Source organism: Botryllus schlosseri, chromosome 13 (genome assembly GCF_051294905.1).
Source record: "Botryllus schlosseri isolate E-star chromosome 13, Bs_hap1, whole genome shotgun sequence".
NCBI classification, from domain to species: Eukaryota; Metazoa; Chordata; class Ascidiacea; order Stolidobranchia; family Styelidae; genus Botryllus; species Botryllus schlosseri.
Window position 1 is genome coordinate 14,721,843 of NC_137248.1, and position 27,400 is coordinate 14,749,242.

The 27,400-nt window shown below is 42.3% G+C and overlaps 3 protein-coding genes across 4 annotated transcripts in view; 2 read left to right on the plus strand and 1 right to left on the minus strand.

Annotated features, from left to right (window-relative positions):
• The window catches only part of LOC145453226 (uncharacterized), a 555,138-nt gene that overhangs the window by 291,078 nt on the left and 236,660 nt on the right, over nt 1-27,400 (plus strand). The gene's annotated exons all lie outside the window — the stretch shown is intronic.
• Nucleotides 1-27,400, minus strand: part of LOC145453237 (uncharacterized) — a 348,886-nt gene that overhangs the window by 127,172 nt on the left and 194,314 nt on the right. Inside the window, exons 2-4 of one of the 2 annotated variants that reach the window (XM_080331224.1) lie at nt 13,613-13,916; nt 13,103-13,204; nt 10,651-11,422 (exon numbers count right to left, since the gene is read on the minus strand). The exons of the other annotated variant lie outside the window; for it this stretch is intronic. Of the exons in view, the coding sequence (XP_080187350.1) occupies nt 11,282-11,422; nt 13,103-13,204; nt 13,613-13,873 (504 nt within the window). The 5' untranslated portion in view covers nt 13,874-13,916 and the 3' untranslated portion in view covers nt 10,651-11,281. Of the gene's footprint in view, nt 1-10,650; nt 11,423-13,102; nt 13,205-13,612; nt 13,917-27,400 lie in introns of those variants that run through there. 2 annotated transcript variants of the gene reach the window in all.
• The window catches only part of LOC145453228 (uncharacterized), a 378,716-nt gene continuing 353,201 nt past the window's right edge, over nt 1,886-27,400 (plus strand). The window contains exon 1 of the mRNA XM_080331210.1: nt 1,886-4,282. The gene's annotated coding sequence lies outside the window, so the exon portion shown is untranslated. The remainder of the gene's footprint in view (nt 4,283-27,400) is intronic.

Here is a 27,400-nt window from a genome sequence, read left to right on the forward strand (position 1 = left end):
AAGCTGCCGAGAACTGTCACCGCATATAATACATGTAGCCGGTTGACCGCAAGAGCGCTACTGTATGAATTGTGCAACGCAAAAATTCAACTCGTGTTAAATGTAACATGAGGAAGTAGTTGGATTGGACTTGGGCTCGGACCCTAATGAGAATGCTTGACAAACAGAAATGTGTCAGAATTCCCGGCTATGCGAATTTGATATAGAACAAAATTCTTTGTAGGAAAGGGGGAGAGAATTACTGTTACCATCGACAATTGGAAAAATCTCATTTAGAATATGCAATATTTCGTCGACAAATAGCCTCTGTTAGTTCATTGATGAAGTGATTACTTTAGCATGATTCATGGTGGGATGATGATACGTCTAATGATATTGCATTAAGAATTAGGAAAGTATTATGAATGAGAACTTAAGTTACAACGAGAATGCAATGGTCATACTATACACAAAACTGGATGTATGGTTTGAGCATAATGGAGAAGTGAATCCTGAATGGAATCTGCAAAGACTCGGACAATACGCCGTGAAAATGCTAGAGAATATGTGGTACGAGATCAGTCGCATGTCATGGCATATGATGACTTATTCTGGACGAAATGGGGTCACTTTCTGCACCACGAGTCTTTGGAATATAGAGAAGACTATCGCTGACATACGAGACGAAAACTTATCACAAGCGTTAAAAGTCATATTGTATGAAATCGACTCTCGACAAAAAGTGAATGCTCGTGTAATGATGTACGAACTCATAAGAGGACACATGATGCGACAACTGAACGATACAGTCAGTAAAGAGACGTACTTATCGTTAACATCATGCCAACGAGCAGATGGGGATGATTTGATATTTGCTAGTTGGTCGGCAGGACGCAATAACAAACTTTACGGGACAGCAAGATTTAAAAATTCTACGGAAGAACAGAAGGCGCAACTCCAAAGGATGACAGGAGTGGCTACTTCCCAAGTTTCTACGACGCTGGAAGATGACATCATCCCGGATAGACGACATGGCCATGCAAGGCCTTGTAAAAGAAAAAAGAATGCTGCTGGAGAAAGTGATCGCCGTGAAGTTAAAAGGACGGCCGACTACAGGAAAGTTATCGTTATACGATAGTAATCGTAATGGACGAGAATGGCCACAATTGAAGAAAAACTTGTACAAATATATAATAGTATTGATGTATGTACGGAACAATATGGTGCGTGTAATGCTACGCCAGATCTGTTGTGGTGAGAAACGTTACTCTGGAAGAATTCATGGAAAAGATATTAGAAGCGTTGCATCGAACAAGATGGCAACTAAAAGTGGCCTATGAAACAATTTACAGATCGGTACCTCGGTGGTAGACCCTGGAGAAGACCGAAATATATTCCAAAAGTTTAGGGCTACTATTGTAATCAATAGTCATCGGTACCTCGGTGGTAGACCCTGGAGAAGACCGAAATATATTCCAAAAGTTTAGGGCTACTATTGTAATCAATAGTCATCCGTACCTTGATGTTAGATCCTGGATAAGACGGACAGATTTTCCAAAACGATTAGGGCCACTGTAATTAATATATATCGGTACCTCGGTGGTAGACCCTGGAGAAGACCGAAATATATTCCAAAAGTTTAGGGCTACTATTGTAATCAATAGTCATCCGTACCTTGATGTTAGATCCTGGATAAGACGGACAGATTTTCCAAAACGATTAGGGCCACTATAATTAATATATATCGGTACCTCGGTGCTAGACCCTGGAGAAGACCGACATATGTTCCAAAACGATTAGGGCAACTAGAATTAACGATGGATATACATCGGTACCTCGGTGGTAGACCCTGGATAAGACGGACAGATTTTCCAAAACGATTAGGGCCACTATAATTAATATATATCGGTACCTCGGTGCTAGACCCTGGAGAAGACCGACAAATATTCCAAAACGTTAAGGCTTACTAAAATTGATACATCCGTACCTTGATGCTAGATCCTGGATAAGACGGACAGATTTTCCAAAAGTTTAGGGCTACTATTGTAATTATTACAGATCCGTACCTTGATGTTAGATCCTGGATAAGACGGACAGATTTTCCAAATTGTTAAGGACGATATCCACAATGGATACAGCTCCGTACCTTGATTTTAGATCCTGGGTAAGACGGACAGATTTTACAAAACGTTTAGGGCACTACCATAGCGATTTACAACGTAGCTACGTCGTGAATGGCTATGGAACTACATAAGTTGAATAAAAATGAACATTATAACCGGAAATAATAGGCCTATAACATTAGGAATACCTCAAGCCAGTACTGCTAAAATTAAGACCTTAGAAAAGTAACCCATGGTTGAACTTGTCCACACATTCGTTTTTCGAAACTGATGTGTCGATGATTGAGTATGACATTAGAATAAGACCCGCCTTGTTTGCACATTCGTTTCACGAAATGGATGTGTCTTACGAGTGCACTTATGGCACCATGATCAGTACGTGCATGCGAATTATTGTATTGTGACAACGTTACGATAGCAAATGACGCGAAATTCTGATATGTGTGTGTTTTAATGTCCTCTCTGTGCGCATCGAGTGTATCTAAAACTTGTATGACAAGAAGAGCGTCTGGAAAACATGCCGAGAACTTAATGACTTGCTCTCAATAAGACCATAATAAGACTGGGTGGAGTGATGAAATGGCATGAGAATATCGAGATGGACTGGACATTCTATTGGCATTAAAAAAACGACTTGGTGGTACCAACTCTAAAATTTCTATTCGACAGTCCCGAATGACTGCTCCCCTCGATAGAATCTAGGGCTTAATGAAGTGAAATAGAAGAGATAAGAAGAAATCCGGCGCTAAAAATCACTGCTCAGCAAGGACCAGTGAACCAAAGGTTGGAATGTGCCGAACAATGCCCGCCAAAGCTCACGTTAAAGATAACGAAGAAAGGAGACGACCAACACGACTGCAAAATCAAGGAAAGATACGCAGAAGAATCGTTTCATTATCAAGGGAGTTGAAGAAATCGGGTTCGAAATAGATGCACGAGACGAAAGTACCCAAATGTACGGTTGCCAAATATGTCCTGGACATACCATGATGGAGATCGGAGAAGATGCGTTTGACGAACAACGACATGAATCAATCTGCGGCATGATGACGAGACGCACGAGTCATAACAGGACATTGGTATTTTCATGTGAGGGTTACTTTGATGTATTATTGTATAGTGACGCCATTTTGTTCAAGCACTGCCTTTACTGTATCTTTGATCAATACCATCAGGTTGCTTTAAAATGGCGCTAACATTTTATGTCGTAGATATGTGTATGGGTCAGTGAACATTTATTATGTGAATAATTGGTCGTTACCACAGTAATATGATAGCGAGTACTATGCCTGTAGGCTTTAATTAGGCGTTATACACCGACCACGCCCTATATTAGTGTCGGGACCCTTCACCCTAGCGGGATAGAAGCTTAGGATTAGAAATGGTTAGGGTATTCTTCAGAAACCCGTAAAAGGGACCCTGGGTATCTAACAGTGTTCGAATAAGCAACACCTTGTTAAGGGTAGTATCAACAAGTGCACTTTAATTGGCATATGGCCATGTTAATCGGGTCAACGATAAGACGTCCTTAATGTTGGAACCTCCCGGAGTTATGCGTTATAACTAGCTACGCACCCTTAGACTAAGCTAGGAACCTCTACCTTATTGGAGCATGTGTAGAGTTAAAGATTCGTGGTAAATCAGATCTATTGTTTGTGAGACACGGTACATACGAATGAATAAAAAGCTTATACACACCGATACTAAAGGAACCCAGAGATATAACAGAAAACATTAGTTCGTGCATGACTATTGTGATTGAATGGTGTACAATGTAGCGATATGTCATAAATGAACTTTACGGCAGGACAGGCCGTCACATGCATTATATGTGTTAACTAACCTTGGAGCTGCTTTACGGCAGGACAGGCCGTCACATGCATTATATGTGTAAACAAACCTATGAGCTATTTTTCGGCAGGAAAGGCCGTCACATTAATTATGTGTTAACAAACCCTGAAAGATACCACTTCGGCAGGAAAGGCCGTCGCATAGTTTATATGCGAAAACAAACCTTGGAGTATTTAAAAATACATTTAATCGTGCATGAAAATGAATAGGTTTAAGCTTTATCTTGTGTTATAATTGATGGATATTCTATATGCCAATATTAACCGAGTTTTGCTTAGATACCTCATTCTGTCTGCATGATAATGATTGGAGTATTTGGTTGTATTAAGGCCTAATTACACGTTATATAAGGCTAGTTTAGAACTCTGGACCTAAGGGTCATTGTCTGATGCTGAAAGATACCACTACTGCAACCACTGCTACTTCAATCAACGTCCACGGACGTCGTCTGGACAGTACAGTGCAATAAAAGGTCAATTCTTTGCCGTGAAGTGATCCGAACCAAGTGTAGACGACTCGCATACCAATCGTTATGGAGCTGCACTATAAAGACACAAATGGAGGCACCACTGGGATACTTCCGGTGTAAAAACATTGACCTTTTGATGTTCTCAAGGACGACCCTCGTGAGAATTGTGCTCCGTGTGACGGTAGTCACTTCTGTTATATCTCTGCTTATAATATTGGCATCGATCTACGCACACCTTGCGCCGGTATTCTATCCTACGAAGACTCCTGGAGGTGTCTCTGACGACGTCACTACAACGACCGAGCTACTACATGTCCCACATAACGGATTTGCTGTGGTAATCACCAACAGAACTGACCCAGTTATCTTCATAAGACATTCCGTACCCACGACGCAAGGACGAGTGATCGGGGACAACACAACCACGTCCGTGAGTAATTTACCTCAGAACGGTACTTACCCTGGCCAGTAAAAGGCACGGAACTAATATACAGACAATCAAAATTTGCATAAATTATGCGAAGAATGCTAAAATTTTTTAGGAAGAAGAAAAAGAAGCTGTCAGAGGCGGCTGACGAGCTCGAGCAGGGTATCAAGCTGCTGAAAGCAACGCAAAAACGCCATGAAGACGTCAGACAACAAGAAAGACAGCTGGCCAAAGACGTGGCTGATAAAACAAAGGTACTAAAAGAAGTCAAATCAACTCTGCCCGAGACAAAAAAGGGGCTGGAAAAGGCCAAGAAAGAAGTCAGGCGAGCTCAAGTCGACCTCAAAGCAGTATGCGATGCCACTTCGAAGGTCAGCGGGAAAGTCTCCACTGACGTCCTCAGTGAGATCTTGAAATCAGAATTTGAGCTGGGTAAAGCCCATGCACAAGTGGTTGGGGATAAACCACCGCCACCTTCCTCTCTGTCCGTAATGTCTGCAGTACCTCCACCGGCGTATGATCCGCTCGTTGGGCAATCGTCCAGGGCAACAGCGCCCCTGCCCACGCTTACAGTTCAGAAGGGCCTGGATTGCCATACCGTGACGGCAGTCTACCCTGCGTTGCCAGGTTCCAAGCCGAATTCACTATCTGATTCTCGTCCAGGAACGACTCCATGTTTACCGGTTCGGAATGGGACACGCCCCGAACGACGAAGGGGGAACCTAGTCGATACACCCAGTCTATTCCGGCAAAGTGAAAACGGGACCGACACCGATTCAGACGACGGCTATGCGCACGCTCGAAAGCGGCTCGGGGCATGGCTCGACGATCAACGGACCGCCGAGAGAACCCGGGCCAGAACACAAGGTGCGGCCGGCAGTGCGACGAAGCGCGTTACCTTTCAAGAAGGGAGAACGAACTACCGACAAGACGGAGGCGAAGACCCTGAGGACTCGGGAGAAGATACTGATGCCCAATTGGACAGATTGGGTAGGAAAATAGCGGCGGCACGGGAGGCCATTCGGGGGACCACACGGACGCTTCAGCGAGACTCTGGTCAGCCCAACCCAACCGAACCCGAAGAGAATATGTCAGACATCTCTGAATACCTCAGATTACCTCGGTACGCATCTGCCCCAAGAGAAAGCGAAGGAAGGTCGAGACTTCCGCGAGATCAACCACAGAATGATGCCGTGAACCTGGTGTTAACTACGCCCGAAAGGTTCCAGTCGGAAAAGGAGATGCTACAGCTAATGATGGATCCAGGGGATATGCCCCTTCTAAAGTGGATGGCTAATACGATGAGACGAATACGACACGGCGAGGGCGACACCGATACAGATATAATCCTGGCCAATGCCATGCAGAAGAAGTTGCGGAGTGCAGGTCGCCTCAAACAAGCTAATCAGCTGGGGAATTTCTTCAATACCAACTCGGGAAATGCAAAATGGGTCTCGGTCATGAAATCGTTGTCGCTATCCAACCCGCAAGGCTTGGTTAACAATGAAAAGGTCATCAACGATTTCCGGAGGAATTATCAGTGGGAAGACGAACCTCTTCCGCTGTTGAATAGTGCCCTAAAACAACTAGAGATAGATATGGAGGCTGAAATCAAAGAGAATCCGGATGGGCTGCGACTCTTCCGCAACCTAAGACAACGATTACCAGAAACACTTAGGCTGCTTATGCGGGGATGGGATAGCAGGTCTTGGCAAGAGGTGGCGGAGGATTTACAGCTGTACTGGAATTCTGAGTTCTTGGATGAACAAGAGGTACGTTCCACCTCTCGGGAGGTCAGAAAGACAATGTCACCCCTACCACCTGTGCACATATATTATGTTCAGCCTGCAGGACCCATGATGCACAGTTACCCTACTCACGGGAGTGAAGATGGACGACTGAACACCCCTCCCCACCGATTATAACACCACCTCTGATGGTGCAACCATCCTCACCTAAACCACCTCTACACATGATCGGAGGGACACCACCCGAACCGTCTGGGGAAATGTGGCCACGGCAGCTCGTCGGTGTCGGGCAAGCTTCACAGCCACGACGTAACCCTCCTCGCGGCACCAAGACCAACCGTTTTTTTACCAACGTTATGAGTGGCAATGGGTTCGGCAGACGTGGTCCGACTCCCAGGGCTAAACCTGCCCGACCACAAAACGTGCGCAACGCATCGAATGGACTCAACGTTACACCAACGCGAAACTCCAGGTCTTCTCAACCTAGTCAGGGACCAAGTACTTGGAACCGGACACCTCAACTGACGAAGACGCAGGACTCTGGGATCGGCAGGGGTGGCCAGGAAATCACACCATCAAGCAGTCAGGAAGCCCTCCGCATCGCGGAGAGCCAAGGGGAGAGATATAATTTTCTTGGGAACCCAAACATCTTCGCCCCTCTAGGCTTATATCTGAAACCTCCTCAGGGGCAGTCCTTATCCGTATGTTTTTGCTGTAAGGCCCCGGGACACCAATCCCGAAATTGCGTGGCAAAATTCATACTTCGGCTAAATGAGGAGGTGCTTACCAAGAATGATACCTTGGGAGGGGTAGTTCGCAAGCGAGTACAACCAATACCTACTCGCGTTAAGGAGTCCGCTGAACGTGATTGGGGGCCTTTCCTTGCGAGGAATAACATACTGACGGTCCCGGACCTCGACCGATACCTTGCCACCCAAGGCTCTCCCTCGCTGACACAGAGAACTGCCTTGTGCGAAGCCTATTATGACACTAGGCCAAAAAATAGAGATAGAACTCACTGGCATGATAAGGATCAATGGGGTCCTCAGGGACCGTCTGCACAGCCAAATCAAAGCAATAGCCAAGTGGCCTGGACGGAACCGCTATTTCGACGCCCGCCACGTCACTATGACGCCTCACACTGGACGGATGAGGAACTTGAACAAGGGTTGAGACTCTCAAAAAACGACTGGGGGTGCTGATTGATCCGGTAAATCAGCTCCCAGAAAATTTATTTCCCCAACCCGCAAAGATTCTTCATAACGCTTCTCTACCCCTTAATACACCGGATAACCCTCTACAGCCAGACTTCACGGAGTTATTCGGCGGTCGGCTTTTGTACTTGACTGATTCAACAACCGGTACGACATTTTTGGCCGACACGGGAAGCCTACCTAATCTAATTATGAAAAATATCGTAAAAGCCATGTATCCAAAGAGCTGGGAGGAACGGCAACCTTTAGATATGAAGTTACGTGGTATAGGGGGCTCCTCCCACGTTGACTCATTGGTTGTAATTGATTTTGACGAACTACCGGTTCCATTTGCGACCGGGAAAGGAGTCCCTCTCAATGTAATTGGCTTAAAATGGATTGATCGAGTCCAACAATTACCAAGCATAGTTACGGAATTGAAAACCCCGTCTAACGCAAATGGAGAGTTGTCTTTAGTAACACTACATGATGAGAACCCGTGCAATCAATGGAAGGGAACCGAAGTCGAAAGCGGTATTAGCTACACTACAATCGACGATGGGTTGATGGATGCTGCAAACCAAGATAGCGTGAAGCGGAAAATTACCGCTGGCGCGAGTACCAAAATGGAAATCACCACTGGTGCGAACGACGAGTTGAAAATCACAACTAACGTCACCCAGAACCTATGGAAAACTGTTGGTGTCGAGGCAGGAATGCCTGCTGACACCGTTAATGAAGACGTCGAGCGCGGAATGCCCGCTGGCGTAGATAAGGACCTGCACGAGAAAACTGGTCCCAAAAACTCTCGCGGATGCACTTGTCCGGATAAATGTAAAAATCCGGCCCATAGATGCATGGCGACCACTACAGCTGACGTCGAGCGTGGAATGCACGCTGGCGTAAATACAGACCTGCACGAGAAAACTGGTCCCAAAAGCTCTCGCGGACGCACTTGTCCGAAGAACTGCAGAACTTCGGCCCATAGATGCATAGCGACAGCTACAGCTGACGTCGAGCGTGGAATGCCCGCTGGCGTAAATAAGGACCTGCACGAGAAAACTGGTCCTAAATGCTCTGGTGGATGCACTTGTCCGAATAACTGTAATGATTCGGCCCATAGATGCATGACGACAGCCACAGTTATGATTACTTTCCCAGAAGGTTCAAACAAAGCAGCTATTGCCGGTCAACCGGATACACGCCCAGTCATGTCCGACAAGGAGTCTGGGGATTTTAAGATGCACGTCACCCCAGAAATAGGGTCCCCGGCGGAAAAGGAGTCCATCGGCGTGACGGTAGGCGCGGGCACGCGCCGAGGTCAGAGGCCTACATCGAAGGACCTCGCCCTCTCTCCACCAACACCAAAACCTCGATCATCACGAGGCTCACACCAGCCCATGGCTGGACCAGTTACTGCGTATGTTTTGCATAAAGACACTAACTCAAGCGTCATGACGGAACTTGAAGATATTTGTGTACAATATGTAGCGCTGGCCAAACTCCCGTACAAACCTCCTGACCTGACGACTCCAGAAAATACCATTATTTCTGATGAAGTCTGGAAAGCCTTCTACGCGCCGTTTGCGTCCGAACTCGAGGACCTGCGTGGTCACCTCGGCTCCTCACACGCCATGGCATACAGATGTGGCATCGAACTTAAGGACCCTTCGACCAAACCATTTGTATCTGGACCTTGTAATTTGAAGGGGGAGGGCCAGGCGAAGGCATTGAAAGAAGCCCAAGGAAGAGAAGTACTCTCCCTCTTAGATTTGAAGAAAGAAAACTGGAAGAGACCACACCGGTTACTGTTGTTAAACCTGTGGACATGCTTTGTAAAACTAAAACTGACGAAAACCTTTAAACGATTGAGATCGATGGTTAAAAAAAGGGGACAAAATGAAAATGTCAAACCAACTGATGCGACTCATGGGAAGCAACAGTTGCAAACTCGTCGCGCGCGAAACCAAACCGACGGAATGACGAAAATCATGATGGAAACGCCTAGAGAAACGTCAGTGCATCCGGTTACCACTACGGACGCTCTGCAGAACTTCACGGATGACGGCGCGAGCGGCATCGGAACGCACTACCTAACTATGGATAACGGCAATAAGGTAGGTGCCGAAACGTCCATTTTGTATTCATCAGGAGACGACAAGGACGACGTATTCACGAGTAGTGTCGAGCTGATGACCATTACCTTGACGTCAACAACGGTTGACGCATTGCCACTGTCTGGGCAGAAAAACCCAGGGGTGGGAACATCCGTACCTGAATGTCCCAACTATCAAGAACCACCGTGGAGAAGATAGCCACAGAATTCGTTGACTACAACTATACTCAACGGCTGCACGACTGGTGATGATGGAAGGTGAATATAAGGTAAGAGGATTGTTCTTGATCGATAGGATGATTATGGAAGGTGCGAAGTTGATACCTACCCTAGAAAACGTGACTGAATTAGTGGCGGTAATAGGGTTGATTGCTCCGTTGATTGTAACATGGGTAAGTTATATAAAGTGTCGTCGACGTAGTACCTTAAGTCGCATGAGGAACACGAGGAGACGAAACGGAGCAGAGCAATGGATGGCGATAAGAGTAATACGAAACACAACGGAGAATGACAGAGTTTAAAGGTTAGAGGTTAGGTTCTTAAAAATTAGTTGTAAATACAGGATATACCTATTTTCTATAGTGAAGTAGTGAAGCGTGATGCTGTAATATTGGTAAATCGTTGAGTGACTTTGTGATATGTATAAGGCACACAAAAATAATCCCGACGAGCCAGTGTTTGTAATAGGTATCAAGTGAAGTATTTTACGTAATGGGCGTAGATGGGAAAAACTCAAACTAGAAATACGCTGAGTCAGCACTTTTTATTGGAAAATAGAGGGAATACAAAGGGCCCATACCTGCTGAGATTATAAGGCAAGAAAAGTGTACATTATGGAGATGTGCGAATTTTTCTATAATGGGAGTAGACGGAAAAAACTCAAACCTCGTAACTAGAAATACGCTGAGTCAGCACTTTTTCAATGACATTCGAGAGAGTGCAAAAAGAAAAAGGCATCTGAAGAAAAGGCCGTACATAGGGGATCATTAATGCACATGGGGATTCATTGTTTTACTCGTGTTCCCTGTGTACGGGAAATGACGGCGTATAGTTCATGTGATCCCACGGCTCTATCGCCAGAACGGGCTATCGCATCATATATAGAGTACAAGCATACTCACAACCAATTACGTATAAAATGGCTCGCTTCTACATAGCTAATATATACAGCACACATACTTCGTGAACCGAAAGTATTATATAATCGAAAGTAGCATTTTGGTATAGAGTGTCCAAATACTTTGACTGTGGGTTGCTAGTTCAATATTGCTTCCCATCAGAGATATAGCTGATGTGGTTGTTTAGAAGGCCTTCTGAATCGTTATGATAAGTTGGTGAGTCGATACAATAGTACAACATTTTCATTGCAGTGTCACTAATTCATCACAGAAAATTCTAGCACCGCGTAAACGATAGCGAGGATGATGCCGATGACAATTCCAATAATGTTCAGCGTGCGGGATGTCTTTGCTTTACGCTTTGCTTCGCGTGGATCTGAATACTTCATAGAATTTGCCTGAAAAGCAAATTTTAGATGTCATGATGACAGTGATGCAAGATGCACCGACATCGCGGAATGCCCATGTTTGTCGTAACAGCATCGGCTACGATCAGAAAACGTTTAATTTGCCTTCGAAAACAAAGGAAGAATGCGTTTTTCCAACGTCCACCACTACATTTCGAATGATAAACGTGCCATGGAATCAATAAATATGCGATTACCATAATTTTTTCACTATCAATAAAATTGCAAAAACTTCTCTAACTAAACTATTACCCGTCGGAATAATCCCTGTCCATTTGTCAAAACCAGGAGGGTAGTGTCATATAGTTAACGTTACCACGACTCCAACTCGTACTCCAAATCCAGGTATTTTTAAGCTACCTACTGTTACCGCCGAAACTTTCAACACACTGACTCCTATTCCACATCCATTCCTAAAATGTTTTTACAAAATTCTGTCAATAATACCAACGTGGCACCAGCTATAACAGTGGTTGGCAACCCCTGGAATAAGGGCTAATTGCGGCATGCAAGATCTTTTTCACGATACACTACATGTTTGACTTGTAAGTTATATCTTTCTCCCCCAACGAGCTCGATCAGACCCGAACCGCGTAGGGTTTATTACAGAGTTGATATGTGAATCGGCCAAAACACTGCAAACGACTGAAGTATGAGGCATGATAACTTCATTGCATTTTAGTGACTCTCTGAAATATAGATCGAGTGGTCATTGATTCTGAACCGATGAATGAACAATTGAACATGGAGTTAAATATACAAGCAAAAAGGCGCTGTATCGCTCACATATACGTAGTGCTCCCAAACTACGCAAGTAATCGCATAACCTCAGTTTATAGTTACATGTCACAATAAAGAACAGAGAAAATAATTAATAACATGCAATACCATACCGCCAATGGCTGAGAACTTCAAACTATCTTCGAATTAAATTTCGATAAAACAAGAGGTCTGGTTAAGGTAATAACAGAGAACAGAAATAGACATTTTGCTAATAAATTACTTTGCTATACTGGGTTACGGCAACATAAGCTTTGATCACTTCGTTTGCGGTTGATTTATTTGTGAAAGAACGATAATGGAGGATTGGTGAAACGCACGATCATTGAATGATTAGTCGCTCTCACTGGTTATACCAGCGTTTCGCGAACAATCCGACCATATTCAAGATACAGTTATTTTTATCGACACCGCGATTATACTTGATGACTTGAAATTGACTCGTAAATTTTGCTCCGAGTCACGAGTCAATCAACATTTCTGATACTCCGAGTCAAGTCAAGTCAAGTCATTTTAGCAAACTGACTCGAGTCAAGTCAAGTCACACGAAAAGTTGACTCGAGTCATCCCAACACTGGTATCAGGGTTGTAATGACACGCGTCACGATTCGACTAGACTCTGATTCGAGTCGCGATGTTTTGGTGACTCGACTTGACTTGAGTCTTTTTCCCGAACTACAGAAAATGGCTCAACTTGTACACGAATTATTGTGCATGACTCGGCCAAGTCCGACATTTCATTGCAATGTTACATTGGATGAAATAATTTTTTTGTGTTGCCGGGGCTCAGATTGTAAGGGCATACCAATGTCGAAGGCTTTGGCCAACGAGACGCGGTCATAATTAGGAGTTTTTGTTATGTTACTGATAAAAACTAGCTATCTATTATACCTGACTCGAAGTGACAATCGCTGCTATCCCCAGGCAGCAGCAACAGCATAGTGTCGTGAAGATGGATAAGTATAAGTAGTTTGGTACTGGTGGTTCACCTACCTGAAATGAAATAAAAATGCTTCATCATATACCTGTATAGGAACATTCGAGTTAAAGACAGATGTATATTTGGTAGGCCTATGTTGACACCAATAATATCAGTAAGATTGATTCCACTATAGTTCACGGAAAATATCAGCTAGCTGACTAACGTGATGTAGAGTGGCTTATAAGACTGCGAAATGAACTTTCAAATCGTTTAATTTATTACCAGTCGATATGCATAACATGTTTTGTAAATATCCGATCAGCGTATGTCATACGTTGTCCTGTCGCATAAAGTGAAGGATCATTATATGTAATCCAATTCCAAAGATTCTGATCAGAATTATATCTATACGCTGAGTTTCATTTTACAGGGATGTTGTCTAAAATATGTTGCTTGAAAAAGCGTCGCTGCATCCTTACCATGTGTTGTGGATAATACTGAATCGTTGGTTCGTTTACAACGACGCCAGGCTCATAAGCTTGGTTGGGATATGCCGCGTACTGGTTTTGTGGTGGAGGTATTGGGGCAGTTGTGTAACCCGGCTTTTGTTGCATTTGACCTTGGTTTGTATCTCCAGATTGCTGGTATTCCGTCGGAGGTATAGGATATGGCGCATATTCAGGTTGCGGTTGTTGAAGCATTGCACCTTGATTATTTGCTTCGGATTCCTTTGCATCCATTCTGAAGTGTTGCTATTACGCTTTAACTATAGGTTTAGATTCGCTGGAAAAATGTACCAGTGTCAGTCATGGTTACCAGAATAGGCCAAGTCTACGTATTTTGTAGCGTCACCATAGAGCCCCCTTTGTGTGGATTTGTCCTCCCTTTTCAAGAAATGTCTTCCCTTTGTCCAAACGTCCTCCTTTTTGGCCATTTGTCCTCTTTTTCAGCCTAAAATGGCACAAAAGACCACGAATCGCGCGAGATGAGGTCCGAAATTGACGGGTATCTCGGGATTCGAGTTGGAAAAAGGACCTTATTTAATCAACCAAATGAAATTGGCTGTGTGAAATTAAAAATCACCCTTTTTGCCGTTCGCTATAGCAACTTCTGCAGCTTGTCCAGTGTGTCTTCTTTTACGGATCTCAAAATATGTTAACCCTAACGTATAGGAACTTCGCCACCGTGACGTCAAATGTTAGACAACATAATAATAGGTAGCCTATATACTGCAACAGGTTATACAAAATATATGTAACAGTAGGCTAGTCGCAATGTATAGCATACACTTGAAGTGTTGAGTTTTACTGTTCAGCTACTGTCACATAACTGTCCTATACGCTGTACACTTAAAATGCGGCCCAACTTGGCACCTGCACTATATAAAGCCCCATCACCGTTGGTGCCATGCCTGACTTCCACACTGTAGATTGTATGGGCTGTTCACTTCATACACGGCCGTAGTAAAAGTGGCATGTCACGATTGCACGGCTTATATACTTATCTATGTGATGCATGATTAATGTATGATTTTTTTTTAAGATGCAAGGTATTTTCGGGTCGGAGATGAACGTATAGGTAGCTTACATGAGACTTGACGGTTTCCGTTTGTGTTCAGGCAGCAAACTTGAACGTGTATCGTAGATGCCATCTATACTTCATAAAAATAGGTTGCTATATTCCTGTTCAATGGGATAAAACAAACTTGGGAATCGACGTTCACAGCTGATGATTGCTTGTCGCTGCGATTCCGTTCAATGGTTACAATTACATCTGGAAATATTTCTTTCGCACCACTATGCATTAAAGCTCTTCAAAAATGACCTTTTTCTCAAATCGTACTGGCTACTTGATAAAATTGTTAGGTTACTTATTTTAAGCCTACACTCAAAATTTGGTTCAATTCCAGCCAGTAACCGCTTTGCTACAGGAGAAGAAAGTTTCTATTTGTTATATAAAAATAAATATTAACAAATTTGAAAATGTTCTGTTCACCCCATGAAAATGTCAGGCTGTCTATAGACAATTATTGCCGTCGAAAAAATTTGCATTTGACTAAAATAGTATTTACGGTGACCGATTCTTTGTTTATTTATTATAGTTGTGCTCACCGTAAATACTATTTTATTCAAATCCAAATTTTTCGACGTCAATTACTCCGCTTCCACTGGTTGGAATTGAACCAAATTTGGTGAGCGCCGTTTCATAGACAGCCTAACACTTTCATAGGGTGAACGGAAAATTTTCAGATTTTTCATTATTTATTTTTATATAATAAATAGAAACTTACTTCTCCAGTAGCAAAGCGGTTACTGGCTGGAATTGAACTACATTTTGTGTGTAGGCTTAAATTAGGTAACGGAACAATTTAATCATGTAGCCAGTACGATTTGAGAAAAAAGTCATCTTTGAAGAGCCCTACTAAGCATTAATACTACCCTGTATGACTCATAAATATGTCTGCGAACTATAGGTAACAGTGCAGTTGGCATTTATAATCTGAGCTGTAAAAACGTTATACGTCCTCACCTTAGCGTTGAAGCGAGACTAGCTCATACTGAATAAGTTTACCTAAATTTGCTTTTGTCAATAAAAAAGATATTATTGCCTATGTCGATATGACGAGCACGCGCCGAGAAATTCCATCTCATCGTTGCTGTGAAACGGATGAGCAAATATTCGTTCCTTTGTGATGGTTCTTCAATCGGGCCGCAAAATTGGAAACTGTTATTGAGTATGCAATTATGCATGCTAATTGTAATTCATCATTGCGCATCATCGTCATTCACTCCTGTAAGGATTTGCTAGCGTAAGTAGGGGATGGCAGAAGAGTAGCCCAAAACCCCATGGTATTTTATGTTGAAGACGTACCGATTTGATATGCGATTTCCAATTTGTAATCATCTGTTTCGTATACTTGTAAATGTGCAATGCGCATACTGTATAATTTAATTCGTTGTGGGCATGGCGCAATGTGCATGGCACAGTGTTTAATTCGATTATTCGACTCGTTTCAACGGGAAAATATTATATTCCGATAAACTTGATCGACACCGGATGGACTGGTAACGAGTGCACCAATATCGAACGTCAAACCATCGGCCATTTGGTGCAAATCGAATTTCTATTGATCACGTTGGTATATCCGCCCATATTGCTCTTACTACAGTTACAGTTGAATAATAATCGCACATTTGAAGATTGAATTGAGCTGTATGGCTTAATGTTAACGAGTACAGTGCCAGTGTTAAAACGCCGCATCAGAATTTCAATGCTGTAGACAGCAATGGCATGGAGTAAAGTGCGTTCTATAGTGCAACTATGATGTTATCGACAATTCACAAGTATTCATTATGTCGTCACAAGCCTACACGGCGGCACCCATGTCTTCGTTGCTGCATTCGATATTACTGACGGCTGACAGACTCTAGATTACAATGGATAACTACCCTACGGGTGAATTAGTAATCTATATAGACCAGGGGTGGCCAACCTTTTCGGCTAAAGGGCCACATGAAATGGACGAAAAAGTGCGTTGCCCACTAGCCGCGCCAGGCGCGTAAAATTTTCAAAGTCAATATTAATATTACTTGGGTAGATTGCGGGTCGACTGCATAGTGCATACCACTCGCTGCGTTCAGTTTGCAAGGACAGGATCATATTCAGCATCTGGACATATCGATATCGAAGATTTCCGCAAATATACGACATTCATTTTGTGCCTGCATTTCATCGGCAACGATCTTTCTGCGAGCGCAAACGCGAAAATATACTTTCTCTCGTAATTGCGAATATAGTTAGACGCATCGGCTAAATCAGGCGTTTTTTCCCTTTTCAGGTGGGGGTAAGCTACAGAGAAAGAAATCGTGTCAATATGAAACACGCGAAGCGTGAAAAAAAATTTTAATTATTTTTTAGTTTATTGTAATTTACGACGATTCACTAAAAATATTACCGGACCCTGGGTCTGCCAATGCATCGGAACTGATATTTTAGTCATCAACATCCCAAGTGTCGCGGCCATACTGATCATACTTTTATTTGGCCTTGCAAGTTCACAATCTGAGCAATTTAATTTCGATAATATAACAGGATTTCGATAATATAAAGGGAAATCAGCTCGCGGGCTACTCAAAACCTTCTCGCGGCCACATATGGCCCGCAGGCCACGAGTTGCCCGCCCTTGATATAGACAGACACATTCGATAGTTACCTTCGATAGTTTTCAGAGCCGGAACCGGAGCTGGAGCCGGGGTGGTGGTAATAATGCGGCTCCGTAGCTGGAGCCGGAGCTAATGTATGATAGAAAACAGCTCTGGAGCCAGAGCTGGACCAATGCAAATTTAAGACTGCTCCAAAGCCCTGGTTGCGGGTGTATACGCTGATAGAACCTACATATTATGTTTTTAAACCATGCGCTGTTTACTCACTTAAAATAATTATTCACATGACCATGATAGTAGTTTATGTTTTAACCTACACTATATGGAACATTTCGGTGATCATTGTCAATATATTGTTTATAAGAGGATACTGTATGTTTGAAATGGTACAGCATTTTTAAGAAATTCAAACCCAATGTATGGATTATCGTCATACATAGCCGACAGGTTAATGGTACATAATATGCAAGCCAATAGTGCCCGTTTTAGTAGACTCACGTGCAATCAAAACGATAAATGACACAAAATATATTGATAGAAAGAAAATATAAACCAAGAACACTGCAAATGTAGTGCGGGCTGCGTGGCGGAGCCCAGAGAAATGTTGCTTGACTATAAATGGCTAAGCACTCGAAAACGTCCGTCCCCCATCCGCCCCCTCATATTTTACGTTCCCAGTTTCTCAAACTCCATCACTGTGGGAACCAGTGTGCTGGTGTGACATTCCTCTCAACATTTCATTATTTCCCAAACTTTAATGTTCTTCTCGGAGCGTCTTTGGAAAAGTTATCTATACAGTATGGTAAGTTTGTGATGCATCCTTGTATACGCTTTCCACTGGTGCATCCTATGATGTTCAATGTCTATAGCCTATTTGCACTTTTGCATTTGCATCCGCACATTAAAATCAAACGATACGAATTGAAATTTTTAAATGACTCGACACCGGATTTGAGATGACTTAACTAGATTCAAGTCACTTTGAAAATTTGCATCACTTTTGACTTGAAAAATTTCTGAAATAACTGGACATGACATGAGTCAAAATCCATAGCGAGTCGAAATGACTTGAGTTACACTTATATAATGTGGCACTCACGCTCGCAAAATTATGTGACATTGGAAACGCACTGTTTTTGAACGGAGAAGATTTACTATTTTAACGTGATGTCATGCTCTCAAAGCTGCACCAAACCTACAATGACTATCCTGACTCTTCGATGGTGCATTCACTATCTGGGAAATATGTTATTGGGTATCTAGGGTTTCACATCATTTCCTTATTTTACTAAGACCCTGCCCACTGAACAATATATTAGCAGTGTTGGGATCAAGTCACTACCTTCGAGTCACGAGTCATTTCGAGTCACTGCACATTTTGACTCGAGTCAAGTCAAGTCAATCGATTTTCGAAGGTGACTCGAGTCAAGTCAAGTCACTCGATTTTCGGAGGTGACTCGAGTCAAGTCGAGTCAAGTCAAGTCAAGTCACGAGTCAAGTCACAATTGAAGTCAAATTGCCTTTTCGAAGTATGAGGCATGACTACGTCATTGCATTTTGCTAGCTGTCTGAAATACAGATTGAGTAGTCATTGATTTTGAACCGATGAACGAACATAGAGTTAAATATACACACAATAAGACACTGTATCGCTCACATATAGGCTACGTAGAACTGCTAAACTGCGTAAGTAATTGCATAGCCTCAGTTTATAGTTACCAGCCAAAAGAGAGAATAGAGAAACGAATTGATATGATGCAATACATTGCCCATTTGAAAATTGATATGATACAATTCGAGCCTGCGCCAATGGTTGAGGACTATATGTAAACTATATTCGAATTCAATTTCAATAAAACAAGAGGTCTGGTTAAGGTAAGAACAGAGTAGAAAAATATTCATTTTGCTATTGAAATACTTTAATATACGAGTTTACGACAACGTAAGCTGTAAGCTTCGATCACTTCGTTTGCGGTCAATATATTTGTGAGAGAACAATGGAGGCTCAGTGAAACGCACGATCATTGAATGATTGGTCGCTCTCACGGGTTACATCCAGCGTTTTGTGAACAATCTGAACATATGCAAGATACAGTGATTTTTATCGACACCGATCACTTGATGACTTGAAATTGACTCGTGAATTTTGCTTCGAGTCACGAGTCAATCCACATTTCTGATACGCCGAGTCAAGTCAAGTCAAGTCATTTTAGCAAAGTGACTCGAGTCAAGTCAAGTCATACGAAAAGGTGACTCGAGTCTAGTCATGACTTGAGTCATCCCAACACTGTATATTAGTCCATAACTTATTATATACAATAAATATGTGTGAATATCCATCAATCAGTTTTTATTAATATTTTCATCACTTCAAAACATAAGAAGACTGCGATACAATGAAAATATAGGAAGGTGTAAAAACAACTTGTAGTAGCCTTTAAGATCAGACCCCCACCTTAGCCTAGGTGAAGTAAACAACAGGCAGCATGCACACTGAATGAAAAGTAATGCAGAGAATATAAGACGCAAGCGACGAGATGATAGCAGCAGATAGTAACGAAGTTTGCTGTTTTCAGGTTACCGTTATAAAATTGCTGGCAGTTTCCTGCTGAACAAATATCACTGGTGATATAACTGGAACAAACCACAAAACTACACAGGCATCAGTTGACTGCTACATCGCCTTCTCAGGTATAGTGAAGACAAATGCGCTCCTGGTGAACACGGTTAATATTTTGAAATGTTTGGACAGTGGCGCTTCGTGCCAAGCTCACATTGTCATTGTCAGACTCTTTGAACGATGTAACCCATGTTCGACAAGATTTGAGTCAGGTGTTTAGTCGACAACTCGATCACTGTAAGTAGTTGATAATAGGCTACCATGGTGAGATCAAATCAAATAGTTGAATTCAATAGTTTTTATTATCGTAAATAAAAAAATTGGGAACATCATCTTCGAAAAAAATAGCAGTAGCGTTGAGCAAGAAAGCTATAAACTTGATTGATGCTTAACATCACAGTAACAACAATAATCAAAGGAAATGTATGTAAACAATGTTGCTGTTGGATATAGTGTCATTGCCGCCTAAAACTGAGTATCACATTGAAATTTATCATCCAAGTTTGTCCTATCATGGAACAGGTTCCCACTGCGTTCAACTGCACAATTACTAATGCTTTCCTGGTTTGGAGAATACTGTAACAATATAGGTATATACACATTGAATCGTGGCGGGAATTTGCTAAAGCGACAGATTAGCATATTTCCATCGGAATCTCAATGGTTCAATACTGCGTAGATGACGTCGATGCTGAAGCCAGTAAATATGCCAATTATATTGAGAGTTAACGCAGTTTTCGCTTTCTGCTTCGCCGCAAGGGGCTCCTAGAACTTCATGGAATTTGCCTGTATGGTATTCAAAAGTAAATATAGAAATATCTGTGACGCAGCCGGAATATACGGTAATGAATTACTGGTGACTCCAGTAAGCACTGAGCTCTGAGCTGATTTATCGAATCACCACGTGTGCAAAGACGTAGGTTTATATCAAGATTAACGCCATAAAACTCAACAAATCCTTCTCCGTCCTCAAGGCAGGGTGTGTACTGCCTAGATCCGATGCATTTGTCAACGAAAATCGATTTATTTTCATCGTGTTTCAACAATCAACATCACGGCAGGCCAGATGGCCCGTAACCCGTGATGTCTGATTAATCGCGGTGTTGCGACATTTGCGTTCGATGTTCACCAGAACGTAGGGTCACCATTTGACCTCTTTTTTTTGGCAATTCGTCCTCCTTTGCAGCTTTAAGAGCTGAGATCGTGGATAGATTCGAGTGAAAATGGACATAAATGACGCTAAATTGGGAATTCGTGGTTCGAATGAAAGTGACGACCTTTTTTTGTCAACCGACCACAAGGTGGGAAGAATTTCCATTTTTTTAGTATTTTCCTCCGGTATTCTAAGTTTTAAAATTTTGAAAAAGTGTCCTCCTTTCCCGATTCCAGAATATGGTAGTCCTACCAGAACGATAATCTTATATTGCAATTCCCGATATACCGACATCTAGTACACCCCGCTTTCGCCCAAGGCTGTTGTAAGACACGCTTTGACCAATATCAACGTGGAGCATAAAAACCGTTATTCCTAGGCTCCTCATCGTCGCTAGCAGTGTTACACAAGTAGCCTGGAACGAAATCGAGCCGTGCCATAAGTTGGCATACTAATAGGAATCGTAATAACCAATAGCGGCCTTAACCGCACCCTAACCCATAGTCCAGCACTGTCCGCATGTCCACGAAGACTAGATTGCAGCCGATAACCGCAAAAAAGGTCACTGAATATATAAAACTACGATCAATGTCTTTTACAATAGCATGGAATAAAAGGGGGCCCATCTGATATGAGTCGCCATCACAATATTCATAATAATGACATTGCCTTTCTGGTTCAGTGACGTTTCTTGACCAGGGTGACGATTCGACTGCTTGGGGTAGGGGTGGGAAACTTCTCAAGGCGGTATAGGCATGATATAGAAAAAGAATTGATTGATCCGGTCAAAATGCTCGTGAGTGCGACATAAGTAAAAATCGCACTCCCGTTAGTTCGGTCAACTCTCCGCTTAATTCGGAGATGAGTGCGGCATCGTTATCGTTCTTATGGCATATTAAAATCAACAGAACTTCGTTTGTTTTACAGAAGATAAATGCTTATGGTAAATCAATTAAGATCCAGGCAGTGGCAATGGATGATGATGACTAGGGCGATTTTTTTTTGACCTAAAAAATGAAAGATTTTGACCTAAAAAATCTAAATTTTGACATTTTTTGACCTTAAAAAACTAAATTTTGACCAAATTTTGACCTAACGTATGCAAATTAGGTGTTTTCCCAAAAAATGTTAGAATTGTACTACTTATCCTCATTTCTGGTTTGAACTGTCTGTCCTTACGAAGTAGTTTTCCCTGAAAAAACTTTTTTGACTCAAAAACTGACAAATTTTTACATGACAAAATATTGTTTTAACAAAATCAGGCCCTATGATGAATTCCAGTACATGACGTACTATGGTGAAAATAATTAAAATTTGTTGTAGTACAACGAAAGATACTTTTCCACATTCTCGGCGGTATATCTAGATATCTAGTTCTAGATATCACTGATTCTCGGGTAAAAAGTGTCTGTCTTTACTAGGTAGCTTGCCAAGAATGGAGATGTGGCGAGATAGCGTATAGTGGGATAATTCACAGCTACAACACCATTGGGTAGTGGGTTCTAGTCCGACCGAGGTCGACTCCAGAATTCCTACCCAAGTGTTGAAGGTTTATCTAGGTTCCCCCTCGCCATTTCATCCGTGTAAGCGGTGTCTTACAAAAAGCATAGAAGTGAGCCGTGCTACAAGGTGGCAGATAGCCTACTCGGCGGATACGGAATCGAAAATAAGGAATATTGGCCTGGTGTAAATGACCATTGTAGTCGACAAACACCATGAATATACAAACAACAAGAAGAATGAAGAAAGAACGTTCAGTTGTAGCAGCTGTTGGCTGACAACACTGAAGTTGTGCGAGCGTACACTGCTGGTGATACACCGTGTTGCTTCATTCTGACAATGGTGTACATCTCAATTTTCATAAAGATGCAAAGAGCCATGCAGTCTTGCTTCACTTAGGATATTGCGGTACGTTGTGCGTAACACCGTGTCAACCTATTTGTTTCATTTGACAGTGTTTATGATTCACAATGAGCAGACAATGCCCTGTCTGCTACGGTAGGCCTATAAAGTAGGCTACAAGCTGTAAAATGTCAAACGATAAGTTCACCGATTGTGCAAAATCTACGATACAAATGAAATGCAGGTTTCAAAATATTTAGTATTTGTAAACAATTTTGACTTTTTTTGACCTAACGCTGAAATTTTGACCTTATTTTGACTTTTTTTGACATGTCAAAAAAAATCGCCCTAATGATGACCAGACATGGGGTGATTACTTCATGAATGTAATCGATTGCGATTACGATTACTTCTGAATCACGCGATTACGATTACGATTACGATTACAGCAAAATCGGGTAGTAGTCGATTACGATTACGATTACATTGGAAAAGTAATCACGATTACTCACGATTACATTTATTTTGCATCGTAGTAGTTATATTGGAAGACTATACAGTATACATGGATCGCGCTGGAAAGGCCCAATGATATAACAACTGTCTTTAAAAAATATGGGACATTTCCCTGTTACGTCATAATGTACCCATTGCCCATTTTATAGAGGACGGTTTATCGCACCCAATGATTTGCATTCTTGCCAGGTCCATAACTCCCGCACCCCTAATTCCCCAATAGGGTGGGGAGCGTGGTTGGAGGGGACTCAAAAGTATTTTGTAAACCAACATAAATTATAGAGCATTTTCGAGAGATTTCATTAACTTGGAATTTCTCTTTGAGCTTTGCGATTTAAATGTCTCTAGATAGCTTGATTTCGAAATGCATACGTCTCCCACTCAAAAAATAAAGCATGCATAATTCATACTAATATAGGCATTTAGGTGCCAGTCAATACCGCTCCTCGACACATCAAAAGACATATGCAGTTTCGGCCAACATGAGACTCCACGAAGTGTGCTATTAAAGAAAGACATTGGCCAAAACTCGGGGTATGTGTCCATTGGTAATAGCCGCGCTGGGTGGGCGTGACTAACAGCCCATTCCTTCCAATCTGAGCCCACGATGCAAATGCCACCAAGGCACCCACAGAGCATTAGACATGACAATTTGTGTGTGCGTCTCACCTAAGTTTTTCTTTTAGTCTGCTGTTTGGGCCACTACAATCAATATCTTTTGGCTATATAACAGACCGGAGGTCACGAATTAACAACATACAATAAAGTAATTATTGCAAGATACCAGATGTTATATTTATGAATTACGCCCCCCCCCCGCTCTTCAGGTAAATCTGACCATCGGGGGCTGAGATGCAATTACCAATATTATTGACGAAATTAAATCTTCAACTTCAAAATTGACTACCCTATGGGGGCCCAAGACCAAAGTTTGGTTGGGGAAGCTTTTGCTGTTTTGATCCTGATTCTAGCTACAAACCACGCTAACGGTATGTAAGCCAATGGCTATGCCGACAGGACCAAATGTTCAGTAACGAATTGTGAAATAGCGATTGGCGCCCGTTTTGAGTAGAATAATATGAGAATAACAAAGAGTGAACATAAAATTCTGCCTTCAACTTAATGCAGATAATGTAATGCAAGCTGCAATTACGAGAAACGGCAAACAACGACTCAGTTATGATATATATCACCAGCTGTTGATTTTAATGCTTCGTTGTGGAAAACGTAATGTTTTATTTGACGAGTACAAAATTTTAAACCTTTGTATGCTGTACGTTCGTGCCATATAGGCCTACTGCTTCCCAACCAGCAACGGTGAAACTGCATTCAACTATAGCAGTGGTTCTTAACCTTTTTTCTTCCAGCGCCCCCTTTAAAAAATTATCGTGCTCCAGCGCCCCCCCCCCCCAACTTCATATTGTAAGGAATGTAATAAAGACAATGAGTAAGAGGGAGGGCCGTCATAGGACTTCGTCAACCCCCCTAAAAACGATTGCCTCGCGCACCCATAGCGTGATAAACTGAACCTCTGAGGGCTTCGCCCCCACGAACCCCATATCGTGATTTTGATGGTCAGAAAAGTTTGTGTGGCCTGGTCGCCCTAGGTACTAAAATTTTCTATAATGCATGAATGGAAAGGTGGTATAATTACATACATAAGTCGCTATAAAATTTTTATCCTCTCAGCCCACGTAATCAGATTTACCAGTAGCGCTGAGTGAGCTGTGGTATAGGAAAATAAAGGGCACGTAATTAATAATTAATCATATTCGGGCGTGCCGCAGGTACAATCATTCGTTACCATGGCCGTAACAGCACTTCGTCAGCCCCCCTCCAAACAAAAAACGTTGGTCCAAGGCCCCCGTCGGGTGATAAACCAAACGTCCGGGGGACTTCACTCCCAGACCCCCATTAGGCTGTCCGCTATTTGCTGATAGCCTATTAGGTATCTACATTGGGTGTCCATTTACTGAGGCAGCTATGCTCGCCTAATCGCGCGAAGCGCAAAAAATTTCACTAATTAATGACCAAATTGGTCAATATCATCGGGAATTGCATGTAAATTGAGATCAATTTTTATCCTCTCTCTGCTCATGTAAACACATTTACCGGTAGAGCTGAGTGAGGTGCACTGTTCCCTCTAAGTTGCGCACGTGCGCAGTGCTGACACGGTCTCTGCGCACAGAAAATCTACGTTGCGCACAACAAATCCGAAGTTACTGCCTTTTTTTAGTCGTTACGCACTGTTGTCCAAGGGTCAGCGAAGTGAGTTGTTGAGTGTGCGCAGACTCATCAAAACTTAAAGCGAACATTGTGAGGTTTCTTGGAAACTGTAGGGCCCGTTACTAATAATTAAACATATTCGTGCGGGCGAACCCGTTGGTATCACTTCGTTGCATGATGTTATTTCGTGATCCCCTGTCTGCAATATCAAAAAATATAGAATCGCTCAACGGGGATATCGCCCAATAGGAATATCCCTGTCGCCCAATCGTACTAAACTAAAAGACGCACACGATTTCAGATTGGTATTTCTTCACTGACATATAATTTTTCCCTGCCAGATGGAATTCGTCTTCTGGGGTTCAGATTGCCAAGACAGGAACATTCGGTGTCAGTCATTTAGGCGTTCATGGACAATTAAACCTATATGTATTTTGAAGGCTATATGTAACGAAGTTTTCGGTGTTAATTTGCTCTGAATACTCATTAAGGATAAGTCCTATCTACTGCGAAGCCATTTTTCTCCAGCGCCCCCCATACCGCCCCCCTGAGCCCAGCGCCTCCCATATCGCCCCCTGAGCGCTTCCGCCCCCCTTCAAAGTCGCCAGCGCCCCCTGGGGGGCGCTGGGGGCAAGGTTAAGAACCACTGAACTATAGAATTAGAACTATTACATTCTATAGTTTAATTAAGCATAACCAAACATCGATACAAAAGTTGTTATTTTAACTTAGGCAGAGAGGTGATTATGATTAATTATCCTGATGCGAGGTAGTGGCGTCTGAAATGTATTGATAAACCGATATACAGCATGGTGGGGTTTCTTACAATCACGCTAATGTACATCGACTATCTATTTACTATGTGTGGACACTTCCTACGCAAAGACGAGCAAAGCAAATATGCTACCTCTGACGTAATAATGAGCAGTGGCATTTGAAAATCAGACGTTTCTGCCCTCAATAAATGGTATAATATCTCTTCCTCGTCCACGAGTGTTCAGTTTATGTCACAGTCCTTGTACAAATAAAAAGTAATCGTACTTTCACAAAGAAATCGATTAAATATGGGAAGTAGTCGATTACGATTACGATTACTTCGGGATTTTTTCGAATGTAATCGATTGCGATTACGATTACTTGAAAATGCTGTAATCGTCGTAATCGATTACGATTACTAATCGCGATTACCCCATGTCTGATTGATGACTCATAAGGCCGTGTCAGCTTCATAGTCGCTTCTACATATACTCCTGTAGAATTTTGTCTAAAAATGGGTCAACCTAGAAAAAATTCTTATAAAGACGTATTATATACCGTTGGAAAGATAATTTTACCAGCTTTTCAATGATAGGTTTTGTCACTTTTTTTACCTTGGGGAAAAAAAGTTATGACCAAAAACGTACCAAGGGGTAAAAATTGAAAGTAGGGAAAAAATTAACATAAAAATAGGAACAAAAGGCTAGAAACTGATGAATTATCAACAGAAAAGCAGGATATAGATGCATAAGGAATATATGAAAATAAAATAGAGTTATACATCTGTTTCAGGGAGTAAGAGTGAGTAAGACAGGGGGATTGGGGGGGGGGGGTGCATAAGTAGAGCTGTCGTTGTTCGTTATAACTTCATTATGTTATTGTTTACTTACTATGGTCTGTTTCATTTACCTTGCTTGCTTTTAAGATAGTGCTTAGTCAAAAGTAAAGAGCTGTTTGTGTTCAGTGTAGAAAAGGCTATCGGACTGGAGAT